This window comes from Macaca nemestrina, chromosome 9 (assembly GCF_043159975.1).
Source record: "Macaca nemestrina isolate mMacNem1 chromosome 9, mMacNem.hap1, whole genome shotgun sequence".
NCBI classification, from domain to species: domain Eukaryota; kingdom Metazoa; phylum Chordata; class Mammalia; order Primates; family Cercopithecidae; genus Macaca; species Macaca nemestrina.
Window position 1 is genome coordinate 44,337,204 of NC_092133.1, and position 13,045 is coordinate 44,350,248.

General features: G+C 38.9%; 1 protein-coding gene across 5 annotated transcripts in view; it reads left to right on the plus strand.

Moving 5' to 3' along the window:
- The window catches only part of LOC105480594 (solute carrier family 16 member 12), a 101,065-nt gene that overhangs the window by 71,374 nt on the left and 16,646 nt on the right, over positions 1-13,045 (plus strand). For all 5 annotated transcript variants that reach the window (XM_011739707.3, XM_011739693.3, XM_011739717.3 and 2 more), the window contains one exon: positions 215-460. In XM_011739707.3, the coding sequence (XP_011738009.2) occupies positions 261-460 (200 nt within the window). In that variant the 5' untranslated portion in view covers positions 215-260. The remainder of the gene's footprint in view (positions 1-214; positions 461-13,045) is intronic.

The window sequence follows — 13,045 nt, forward strand, 5'->3', positions numbered from 1 at the left end:
GACATGCATTTGACTACAATTTGAGAGGGTCTATTATATTTTTTAAAAAGAAAGTATGTACCAAGGACAGCAAATAGTCTGCCCCAGTCTAGTATTCATAGTTACAAATACTCATATTTAATAGGAAAGTAATAATCATGTTTTACCAAGTGAAGAAAAATTAACCTTTGGACATAGCAATAAGATATAAATATGTCCTGATTTTTGGTTTTAGATGGCGAGTAACCCATGTGCCAGGTAGCGTTCTATGCCAACCTTGAATGCCAACAGGAAGTCACTGGACAGCAAACTCTTCCAAGATCATAACTTGGCTGTTGGAGCAACCTGGAAAAGAAGAAAAAAGAAAAACGATGGCAAAAGTAAATAGAGCTCGGTCTACCTCCCCTCCAGATGGAGGCTGGGGCTGGATGATTGTGGCTGGCTGTTTCCTTGTTACCATCTGTACCCGGGCAGTCACAAGGTAGGTAGGATTTCCTTCTTGACTTATTAAGATGACCTGGCCTGTCTTTTCTTTTAAATCTGCTTCATTCTGTTTCTGAACCCATCATTGTGAAGATATGTGTGTGTGCATGTGGTGTGTGTGTATTTCCATTGACTACTCAGGTATTGTTTCCTTTGCAAAGTATGTGATTCTCTGACACTTATGAGTCCCAGATAGTGGTCTTTTCTATCATATCTGATATTTAAACCTGGAGTCTTAGGACAGTTTTAGGCCAATGCTGTGACTATTCCAGTCGTTCATTTTCATAAGCAGCTCTAGAAGATGTGGAAGGAAACATTTATTTCTTTTCACTCTTCGTCTTCCACTCTTTATTAATATGAAATAGTGAAAACTCATCACATATGAAATAGCATGGGAAATATCCTACAGTATTTTCATAATGAAATCACTTTTCTGGGGATTTTAAAGAATTGGTAAATGCACACCTGAGAAGGTAAGTTAGCTTAAGCCGGCATAGCTCCAGGGGAGGGTAAGATCATTTCTACGAATGTGTTTCTCCAGAATTTTTAACTCTTTCATCGTAATGATAAATCTAAATTAAGATAGATCTTATTCATTAAAGTTTTACAAAGCTAATAGGATGTGTGATCTACAATTCATGAATTTAAAAAAAAACACTATGGGCAAACTGATGACAAGAGATCATAATCATGATGGTGTGATGTGGCTTTAAGTCTAGCGGTGAGGAAAACGGGTGCCAGGTGACAAGAGTATGATTATAAAGTTTGTAGTGGATGTGTGAATGTGTCACACAGAGTTAATCTTACACAGGGTTAGGGTCTATATTCATCCCAGAAAGGATAAAACTTGTAAGGCCAAAATAATCCTGGAAAACTCCTTTGCTCCCTAGGGCTCATTAAGTCCCTGAAATCTTAAAACCTAGAATTTAAATTATTTTGCTTTATTTTGCATTTTGGCTCTTGTAGTGAAGGCTGACTTCTAGGTTGAAGGAGAGCACAAACATAGATACAGGGATTCTCTCATTCTTGCCTGCTCTCTTCTCCCTCTTACTTTTCTCCAAGGTCACAGTGTTGAATATGCTTAAGTTAGATGCATGTATGTTAGGACTCATCCATCTCATTTATATTTGGAGTAAATATGCATTTGAAGTCTACATGTGTTAGCTCTTTCCTCTACAGGTGCTTTCATTCAAATGGAAATCTTTATTTCTCTCCTCTGGCAGCAGACCCTTACAAGAAAGTAATTTGGACTAATTATTTGATGGCATCATCAGTAGAGGCATCAATGTCCCTCCCATAGCACAGATACAATGCAGGATAGAATAAGATGTTTATCTTTGCTACAGTAAGGTTGGTTGATTGTGTGTCATGATAAACTACAGATTTGTTCAAAATAATATAATTGATGCTGAGTGATTTTATGCTATTGATGGGAATATAAATTAGTCCAGCTATTGTGGAAGACAGTGTGGTGATTCCTCCCTGACCTAGAACCAGAAATACTATGAAGTGTGTTTTTTTTGTTATTGTTGTTTGTTTGGGTTTTTTTTTTTTTTTTTTTTTTTGAGACGGAGTCTCCCTCTGTTGCCCAGGCTGGAGTGCAATGGTGCAATCTCCACTCACTGTAACTTCCTCCTCCCAGATTCAAGCAATTCTCCTGCCTCAGCCTCTCAAGCAGCTAGGATTATAGGTATCTACCACCACGCCAGGCTAATTTTTGTATTTTTAGTAGAGACAGGGTTTCACCATGTTGGTCAGGCTGGTCTCGAACTTGACTCAGGTGATCCACCCGCCTCAGCCTCCCAAAGTGCTGGGATTACAGGTGTGAGCCACTGCGCCGGGCTGAAGTGTGATTCTTAAGAAGACGTCTGTAAGAGGAATTGGGATACAATTATCCCTTTGGCATTGTGACTTCTCATCACTGATATGACAGCTCCCTGGACATTAAGAAGTCTAGATTATGAGTCTATAATATGAGTCTATAAAACTCATCTATAGGCCAGGCGTGGTGGCTCACACCTGTAATATCAGCACTTTGGGAGGCTGAGGTGGGTGGATCACGAGGTCAGGAAATCAAGACCATCCTGGCTAACACGGTGAAACCCTGTCTCTACTAAACAAAATACAAAAAGTAACACAGAAACCACTATGGTCTTTCCAATACATAATTCAATAGCTTCCTAAACTATTCTCATACGTACACCTCACTTCTAACTGCCCCTGCATACACACTACAAACACACAAACATACACATACACACACAAACATGCAAACTCTGCAGCTTATCCTTTGGAACAACTGTGTATTACAAGACATGGGTTTTTGTTTTTTGTTTTTTGTTTTTTTAAAATGGTTATGGGAGTCATTGTCTTAACATGGGCAACTTCTTAATACCCAGTGAGCTGTCATATCAGCGATGAGAAGTCATAGTACCAAGGGAATAAATGTCTCCAAATTCCTCTTACAGAGACCCTCTTAAGAATCACACTTCAGGCCGGGCGCGGTGGCTCAAGCCTGTAATCCCAGCACTTTGGGAGGCCGAGACGGGCGGATCACGAGGTCAGGAGATCGAGACCATCCTGGCTAACACGGTGAAACCCCGTCTCTACTAAAAAATACAAAAAAGTAGCCGGGTGAGGTGGCGGGCGCCTGTAGTCCCAGCTACTCGGGAGGCTGAGGCAGGAGAATGGCGTAAACCTGGGAGGCGGAGCTTGCAGTGAGCTGAGATCCGGCCACTGCACCCCAGCCTGGGCGGCAGAGCGCGACTCCGTCTCAAAAAAAAAAAAAAAAAAAAAAAAGAATCACACTTCAGACTAAGGAACCTAGGAACCAAGGAATTATCTTTTCTTCTCATAAAATGTATATCTTAGTGCAAAATTTCTCCATAGGAAAAATTGCAGAGAAACAGGTATTCCTGAGTGTTCCTCAAATTTTCTCCTTACTTTCCACAGTGTTTTACTTTAGTGTAAACTTCTTAGGCTTGCCCCTCCTCTGACATACCACAGACAAATAGGAAAAAGTTAAACACATCTTACTTGCACAATTTTTTTCCAGTAAGATCAAAAGTTAACTCAGGAGCCTAAAGTGGTTTGTTAACTCACCCTACATTGCAATTTATAGGAAGGGGATAATCCATCCTGATTTACCATCACCCCATGATTCTTTCTCTTCTTTGAAATTCAGGATTGGATGTATTTTAAGAACTTAAAAACTGTTTAAAAGTGTCAGGAATAATCACTAATAATGCCTCTTTACCACCTTGTTCCCAACCAAATCCTAATTAAGCAAAGCTCTTCAGTATGTGAACAGTAAAGGCAATTTATTCTATCTGCTTAATATTAAGCTGTATCCAAGTATGAATTTGATGATGAATCGAAAGGCAAAATCAGTTCACTCCAGAAATATCTTCCGGTGGTAGAATGCCTGTCACTTTAGTCGTTTCCTTAATCATAGTTGGTGTGCTTATGCCAAATCTTTCAATTGGATAACTAAGGGAGCTTAACTCTTAAATCCTCTGTACACCAAAAAAGAAGTAAGTAGATGGTTCCAAAGTGCCTATTACTGTTATTTTTCAGACAGGTAAATAGACCCAAAGGTCAAATTGTCATACTTCTGTCTGTAGAAGAACCATGAAGAGAATGAAGCTCATAGACGCCCAATTTTGTGTTATCACTTGCCCAATCTAACATGTTTGAAAACTCCTGCCTCGTTTGACCAGAGGTATATGGGCTAATGCATATTGGATTCAATTGGTGATGAAACTGGAGGAGATTCTAATAACAGCTGCTTAGATTTGGCAGCACTATAAACAATTTTATCTTTATCAACAGCAAATGGATGCTGGTTCTTTAAAGAAGAAAAAATTTGCTAATCCCTCTGTCTGAAAAAGAACTTCTATGGTATGCTCCTATGTACAAGTAAATAAACAAACCTCCCAGGCGGAACCCAGGTCATCCACACATGCTAACATCTTTCATTATTGATCCTCAGGGACACAGTGGATGTTCTACAGAGTTTTCCAGGCCCTTCTCTATCTTTAGAATATAACTTAGGACACCACAATCACAATCAGACTTGGGGTAAATATGTTTATACTGCTGCTCTCAGTTTCCACTAAGCAAATTACAATAACATTACAGTCTGAATATTTTTGAAAAAGGCATAGGGGGAGAGATCTTTGCTCCCAAAAGAAATGGTAGCTAAAGCAGGATGGAATAAAGGGTGCTCAGTTCAGAACATTCTGGCTAATTCAGTGTTCTGTGTAAAATTAAGTACATGTGTTCTCTGCCTTAAAAAAAAATGTAGTAACTGGTTGTACATAAAAATATTCAATAAAGATTGAAAAAAAAGAATCACACTTCATGGTATTTCTGTCTAGGTCTTTGAGGAATCACCATACTGTCTTCTACAATGGTTGAACTAATTTATATTCCTGTGAATAGTGTAAAAGTGTTGCTATCTCTCTGCCGCCCTGCCAGCATCTGTTGTTTCTTGACTTTTTAATAATCACCATTCTGACTGGTGTGAGATTGTATCTCATTGTAGTTTTGATTTGCATTTTTCTAATGATCAGTGATGTTGAGCTTTTTTCATATGTTTATTGTCCACATAAGTGTCTTCTTTTCAGAAGTATCTGTTCATGTCCTTTGCCCACTTTTTAATGGGGTTGTTTGTTTTTTTCTTGTAAGTTTAAGTTCCTTGTAGATTCTGGATATTAGACCTTTGTCAGATGGATAGGTTGCAAAAATTTTCTCCCATTCTGTAGGTTGTCTGTCCACTCTGATGATAGTTTCTTTTGCTGTGCAGAAACTCTTTAGTTTAATTAGATCCTATTTTTCAATTTTTGCATAGAAATACCACTTGACCCAGCAATCCCATTACCGGGTATATACCCAAAGGAATATAAATCATACTATTATAATATAAAGATATGTGCACACATATGTTCAGTGCAACCCTCTTCACAATAGCAAAGACATGGAATCAACCCAAATGCCCATCAGTGATAGACTGGATAAAGAAAATGTGGTACATATGCACCACTATGTATGTACTATGCAGCCATAAAAAGGAATAAGATCATGTCCTTTGCAGGGACATGAATGGAGCTGGAAGCCATTATCTTCGGGAAGCTAACACAGGAACAGAAAACCAAACACTCCATCATCTCAATCATAAGTGGAAGCTGAACAGTGAAAACACGTGGACACAGGAAGGGGAACAACACACACCGGGGCCTGTCTGGGTGGGGGAGTGGGAAAAGGGAGAGCATCAGGAACTTAGCTCCAAAGAGATTAATAACCTCTTATCCCACACAAGCCTAGAAAGTAGTGTGTACTAGACTATATCATATAACCTATTGCTCCTAAGCTATAAACCTGTACAGCATGTTACTGTATGATACTGAATACTGTAGGCAATTGTAACACAATGGTAAGTGCTTGGGTATATAAACATAGAAAAGGTACAGTAAAAATATGATACTATAATCTTATGAGGTCACCATTGTATATGTAGTCTATTGTTGATCAAAATGTCATTATGTGGTACATGTCTGCATTTTATAATGAGGGTAAATCCAATGAAACATTGTTCACTTAAATTGAAGTCCTAGTGTTTAGGAGAAAATAACCTTTTTAGTATTAGACTAGCAATCTTTAGAATGTTAAGAACCATCATAAGGTTTTTGTTATTGTTTACACTGAATTAAAGCTAGTTTGACTGTTGCAGTTAATCAATGCCAAGCAGTTCATGTTACCATTCTCTCTGTCGTTGGGTGTGACTATTTAGTACTCCAAGTTCTGACATAATTATTAATCTAGCATCAGATCTGCTACAGCATATGTGGTTTCTTAAATCACTGGATAGAGAAGGACCACTTTTTATACCCTTTTGACAGAGATTACATATAGCATTCAGTGTGGCATACAAGAATGGGACTGTGGTGAACACAGAGATGCGCCACTCACTTGGCCTTAGCTGCAGGATGTACAGTCAGCAGAGCCTGCAGCTGTCAATTCTTAGGTCCTCCTCACCTGCAGAAAGCTGCCTCTCCCAAGAGCACACCCTTGGGCGTAGAGGGGGTACTCACCACCAATGACTGATTGAGGATGTGCATCAGGGCTGGACCATTTCATCTGGAATTGGCTGAGAATTTGTTAGGCCTGCATTGCAGTTTGACCTCTCTGCCTAATCCTGCATCCTTTGCTTTCCTTCTACAAGTGTTGATCCTTACTATATGCCCTGCATGCCAAACTCCATCCCACCTTTTGCTGGGACTTAGAATTTAGCTCACCACACTGGTCCATTTTCGCTTTCCTACCACTAGGATCAACAAAAAAATTATAGGGCCCAGTGCAAAATGAAAATGCAGGGACCCTTGCTCAAAAAGCAGGGGGAAATGCTGTTAAATGTACTAAAATAGAAAGCTTTTTCCTTTCTTCAGTGGTCTCTTTACATTTTTCATGATGTTTAAATTTGCTATTTAGTGTTATTCTAAGTAAAGTAAATGAGAGTGTGAAATAATTAGAATGAATTGACCATACATCTTTATGTTATGCAATGTCAGCTTTAAATGCAAATATGAGTCTTGAACTCATATATGGAATCACTGAAGTCACACAACTCTTATTTTGTAGCTCATACATACTTACTTCATTTTCCATCAGAACAATAGAAACCCTGCACAAAACTAACTCAACTGTTTTCCTTTGACTTCCTGAGACTTACACATCCTATCGACATTCTCCTACCTTCAGCTTATTGATGAGTAAGGAAGGACTGAAAGGAAATGGAAATAGCATTGGCCGATCTTTCTCTTTCCTTCTATGCCATCACCCTCAGCATTAGTGGTTCGCTAATACAGGGAAGTGATATGAATGAAAAACGGTGTGATAGGAATCCTTGGTCCTTTGTGATTCTTAGAACACCACTGCCTTCTTTCTGCATTTGAAGCAGGTTTTGGTTCAAAAGGAAAGCATAGCCTCTTGGGGCTGGTAGACACTTCATTCCCTATCCCCTGCCAAGTTGTAGATGTAACACACTTTCCTCATACTGGCTTTGAGTCTTAACTGAACTCTCTCGAATCGTGGGCCTAGCAGAATACTGTGCTTATGGGACATCTCTAACACTATGTGTGAATGGTGGATCACAGAACTGCAGAAACACATATTGCATGTATCTCCTCGGCTTACATGAAGTCTCCATTGTTCCATTGCACTGCACATATGAAACACAAATTCAAATATTAAATTATTAAGCTTGTAATCCCAGCACTGTGGGAGACCAAGGCAGGCGGATCACCTGAGGTCAGGAGTGTGAGACCAACCTGACCAATACGATGAAACCCCGTCTCTACTAAAAATACAAAAAGTAGCCGGGCATGGTGGCACGCATCTGTAATCCCAGCTACTCAGGAGGCTGAGACAGGAGAATCACTTGAACCTGGGAGGCGGAGGTTGCAGTGACCCGAGATCAGGTCATTGCACTCCAGCCTGGGCAACAAGAGTGAAACTCTGTTTCAAAAAAAAAAAAAAATTCAGTCAGTGACAGCCAAGCATTAAATCAAGTTTCATACTTCTAAGTGCCAGGCTCTATGTGACTGTGTAGGCTGCACTCCCATGAAGCTGGCCCTGCCTAACACGGCAGTCTTGTTTATACCTGTTTCTCTCCCTTCTTCTCCAAGCTCTTCACCACCTACTTTCACACCCAGCAGCAACTGGAGAGGAGAGGGAGAGTGAACATAACAGGTTACTATGGATTGTTAAAGCACGATTAATTGGAACTTAGCTCCAAAGAGATTAATAACCTCTTATCTCATCCCCAAGCCACAGGCCTGATTTCTTCCCCTGTTATCACCAGGCTATAAAAGCTTCCTACCTGAATGAGGACACCATGCTAATCCATATAAGGCTCTTCCAAGTTGCACAGTGATGCAAACTATTGCTTCTTGTTCACATGTCTTTCTCTAAGTAATTAACTATTTTTCAATGTAAACATTTCTTTCTCTTCCTCTGCACATACACACATACACACACATATATACATATTTCTGGTTACATAAGAAATCATGTTTATTGTAAAGTAATTCAAAATGCTGAATAAAGATTAAAATAATTATTTCTAATCTCACTATTTACATATAATGATTAGGTACATTTTAGTGTATACGCTTTCAGGAAATTTTCTTTTTTTTTTTTTATTATACTTTAAGTTCTAGGGTACATGTGCACAATGTGCAGGTTTGTTACATATGTATACATGTGCCATGTTGGTTTGCTACACCCATTAACTTGTCATTTACATTAGGTATTTCTCCTAATGCTATCCCTCCCCCATCCCTCCACCCGACGACAGGCACCAGTGTGTGATGTTCCCTGCCCTGTGTCCAAGTGTTCTCATTGTTCGCTTCCCACCTATGAATGAGAACATGCGGTGTTTGGTTTTTCTGTTCTTGCGATAGTTTGCTCAGAATTATGGTTTCCAGCTTCATCCATGTCCTTACAAAGGACTTGAACTCATCTTTTTTTATGGCTGCATAGTATTCCATGGTGTATATGTGCCACATTTTCTTAATCCAGTTGATCATTGATGGACATTTGGGTTCGTTCCAAGTCTTTGCTATTGTGAATAGTGCCACAATAAACATATGTGTGCTTGTGTCTTCATAGTAGAATGATTTATAATCCTTTGAGTATATACCCAGTAATGGGATTGCTGGGTCAAATGGTATTTCTAGTTCTAGATCCTTAAGGAATTGCCACACTGTCTTCCACAATGGTTGAACTAGTTTGCAGTCCCACCAACAGTGTAAAAGTGTTCCTGTTTCTCCACAACCTCTCCAGCGCCTGTTGTTTCCTGACTTTTTAATGATGGCCATTCTAACTGGTGTGAGATGGCATCTCATTGTGGTTTTGATTTGCATTTCTCTGATGACAAGTGATGATGAGCATTTTTTCATGTGTCTGTTGGCTGCATAAATGTCTTCTTTTGAGAAGTGTCTGTTCATATCCTTTGCCACCTTTTTGATGGGGTGGTTTAATTTTTTTCTTGTAAATTTGTTTAAGTTCTTTCTAGATTCTGGATATTAGCCCTTTGTCAGATGAGTGGATTATAAAAATTTTCTCGCATTCTGCAGGTTGCCCGTTCACTCTGATGGTAGTTTCTTTTGCTGTGCAGAAGCTCTTTAATTTGATTAGATCCCATTTGTCTATTTTGACTTTTGTTGCCATTGCTTTTGGTGTTTAATCATGAAGTCCTAACTCATGCCTATGTCCTGAATGGTATTGTCTAGGTTTTCTTCTAGGATTTTTTTGGTTTTAGGTCTAATATTTAAGTCTTTAATCTGTCTTGAATTAATTCTTGTATAAGGTATAAGGAAGGGATCCAGTTTCAACTTTCCCCATATGGCTAGCCAGTTTTCCCAGCACCATTTATTAAATAGGGAATCCTTTCCCCGTTTGTTATTTTTGTCAGGTTTGTTAAAGATCAGATGGTTATAGATGTGTGGTGTTATTTCTGAGGCTTCTGTTCTGTTCCATTGGTCTATATCTCTGTTTTGGTACCAGTACCAGGCTGTTTGGGTTACTGTAGCCTTGTAGTATAGTTTGAAATCAGGTAGGGTGATGCTGCCAGCTTTGTTCTTTTTGCTTAGGATTGTCTTGGCAATGCAGGCTCTTTTTTGGTTCCATACGAACTTTAAAGTAGTTTCTTCCAATTCTGTGAAGAAAGGCATTGGTAGCTTGATGGGGATGGCATTGAAGCTATAAATTACCTTGGGCAGTATGGCCATTTTCAAGATACTGATTCTTCCTATCCATGAGCATGGAATGTTCTTTCATTTGTTTGTGTCCTCTTTTATTTCATTGAGCAGTGGTTTGTAGTTCTCCTTGAAGAGGTCCTTCACATCCCTTGTAAGTTGGATTCCTAGGTATTTTATTCTCTTTGAAGCAATTGTGAATGGGAGTTCACTCATAATTTGACTCTCTGTCTGTTATTGGCGTATAGGAATGCTTGAGATTTTTGCACATTGATTTTGTATCCTGACACTTTGCTGAAGTTGCTTATCAGCTCTAGGAGCTTTTGGGCTGAGATGATGGGGTTTTCTAAATATACAATCATGTCATCTGCAAACAAGGACAATTTGACTTCCTCTTTTCCTAATTGAATACCCTTTATTTCTTTCACTTCCCTGATTGCCCTGGCCAGAACTTCCAACACTATGTTGAATAGGAGTGGTGAGTGAGGGCATCCCTGTCTTGTGGCAGTTTTCAAAGGGAATGCTTCCAGTTTTTGCCCATTCAGAATGATATTGGCTGTGGGTTTGTCATAAATAGCTCTTATTATTTTGAGATACGTTCCATCAATACTTAGTTTATTGTGAGTTTTTAGCATGAAGGGAATGTTGAATTTTGTTGAAGGCCTTTTCTCCATCTGTTGAGATAATCATGTGGTTTTTGTCTTTGATTCTGTTTATATGATGGATTACATTTATTGATTTGTGTATGTTGAACCAGTCTTGCATCCCAGGGATGAAGCCAACTTGTTCTTGGTGGATAAAGTTTTTTGATGTGCTGCTGGATTCGGTTTACCAGTATTTTATTGAGGATTTTTGCATCGATGTTCATCAGGGATATTGGTCTAAAATTCCCTTTTTTTGTTGTTGTGTTTCTGCCAGGCTTTGGTATCAGAATGATGCTCACCTCATAAAATGAGTTAGAGAGGATTCCCTCTTTTTCTATTGATTGGAATAGTTTCAGTAGGAATGGTACCAGCTCCTCTTTGTACCTCTGATAGAATTAGGCTGTGAATTCGTCTGGTCCTGGACTTTTTTTGGTTGGTAGGCTATTAATTATTGCCTCAATTTCAGAGCCTGTTATCGGTCTAGTCAGGGATCCAACTTCTTCCTGATTTAGTCTTGGGAATATGTGTCCATGAATTTATCCATTTCTTCTAGATTTTCTAGTTTATTTGCATAGAGGTGTTTATAGTATTCTCTGATGGTAGTTTGTATTCTATAGTAGTTTGTATTTCTGTGGGGTCTGTGGTGATTTCCCCTTTGTCATTTTTTTTATCATGTCTATTTGTTTCTTCTCTCTTTTCTTCTTTATTAGTCTTGCTAGTGGTCTATCTATTTGTTGATCTTTTCAAAACACCAGCTCCTGGATTCATTGATTTTTTTGAGGAGTTTTTCTTGTCTCTGTCTCCTTCAGTTCTGCTCTATTTTAGTTATTTCTTGCCTTCTGCTAGCTTTTGAATTTGTTTGCTCTTGCTTCTCTAGTTCTTTCAATTGTGATGTTAGGGTGTCAATTTTGATCTCTCCTGCTTTCTCTTGTGGGCATTTAGTGCCATAAATTTCCCTCTACACACTGCTTTAAATGTGTCCCAGAGATTCTGGTGTGTTGTGTCTTTGTTCTCATTGGTTTCAAATAACATCTTTATTTCTGCCTTCATTTTGTTATTTATCCAGTAGTCATTCAGGAGCAGGTTGTTCAGTTTCCATGTAGTTATGCGGTTTTGAGTGAATTTCTTAATCCTGAGTGCTAATTTGATTGCACTGTAGTCTGAGAGACAGTTTATTGTGATTTCTGTTCTTTTACATTTGCTGAGGAGTGGTTTACTTCCAACTATGTGGCCAATTTTGGAATAAGTGCAATGTGGTGCTGAGAAGAATATATATTCTGTTGATTTGGGGTGGAGAGCTCTGTAGATGTCTATTAGGTCTGCTTGATGCAGAGCTGAGTTCAAGTCCTGGATATCCTTATTAACCTTCTGTCTTGTTGATCTGTCTCATATTGACAGTGGGGTGTTAAAGTCTCCCATTATTATTGTGTGGGAGTCTAAGTCTCTTTGTAGGTTTCTAAGGACTTGCTTTATGAATCTGGGTGCTCCTGTATTGAGTGCATATATATTTAGGATAGTTAGCTCTTCTTGTTGAATTGATCCCTTTACCATTATGTATTGGCCTTCTTTGTGTCTTTTGATCTTTGTTGCTTTAAAGTCTGTTTTATCAGAGACTAGGATTGAAACCCCTTCCTTTTTTTTTTCTTTCCATTTGCTTGGTAGATCTTCTCCATCCCTTTATTGTGAGCCTGCATGTGTCTCTGCATGTGAGATGGGTGTCCTGAATACAACACACTGATGACTCTTGAGTCTTTATTCAGTGGGCCAGTCTGTGTCTTTTAATTGGGACATTTATCCTATTTACATTTAAGGTTCATATTGTTATGTGTGAATTTGATCCTGTCATTATGATGTTAGCTGGTTAGTTTGCCCATTAGTTGATGCAGTTCCTTCCTAGCATCGATGGTCTTTACAATTTGGCATGTTTTTGCAGTGGCTGGTACTGATTGTTCCTTTCCATGTTTAGTGCTTCCTTCAGGATCTCTTGTAGGGCAGGCCTGGTGGTGACAAAATCTCTCACCTTTTGCTTGTCTGTGAAAGATTTTATTTCTTCTTCATTTATGAAGCTTAGTTTGGCTAGATATGAAATTCTGGGTTGAAAATTCTTTTCTTTAAGAACGTTGAATATTGGCCCCCAGTCTCTTCTGACTTGCAGGGTTTCTGCCAAGAGATCCGTGTTAG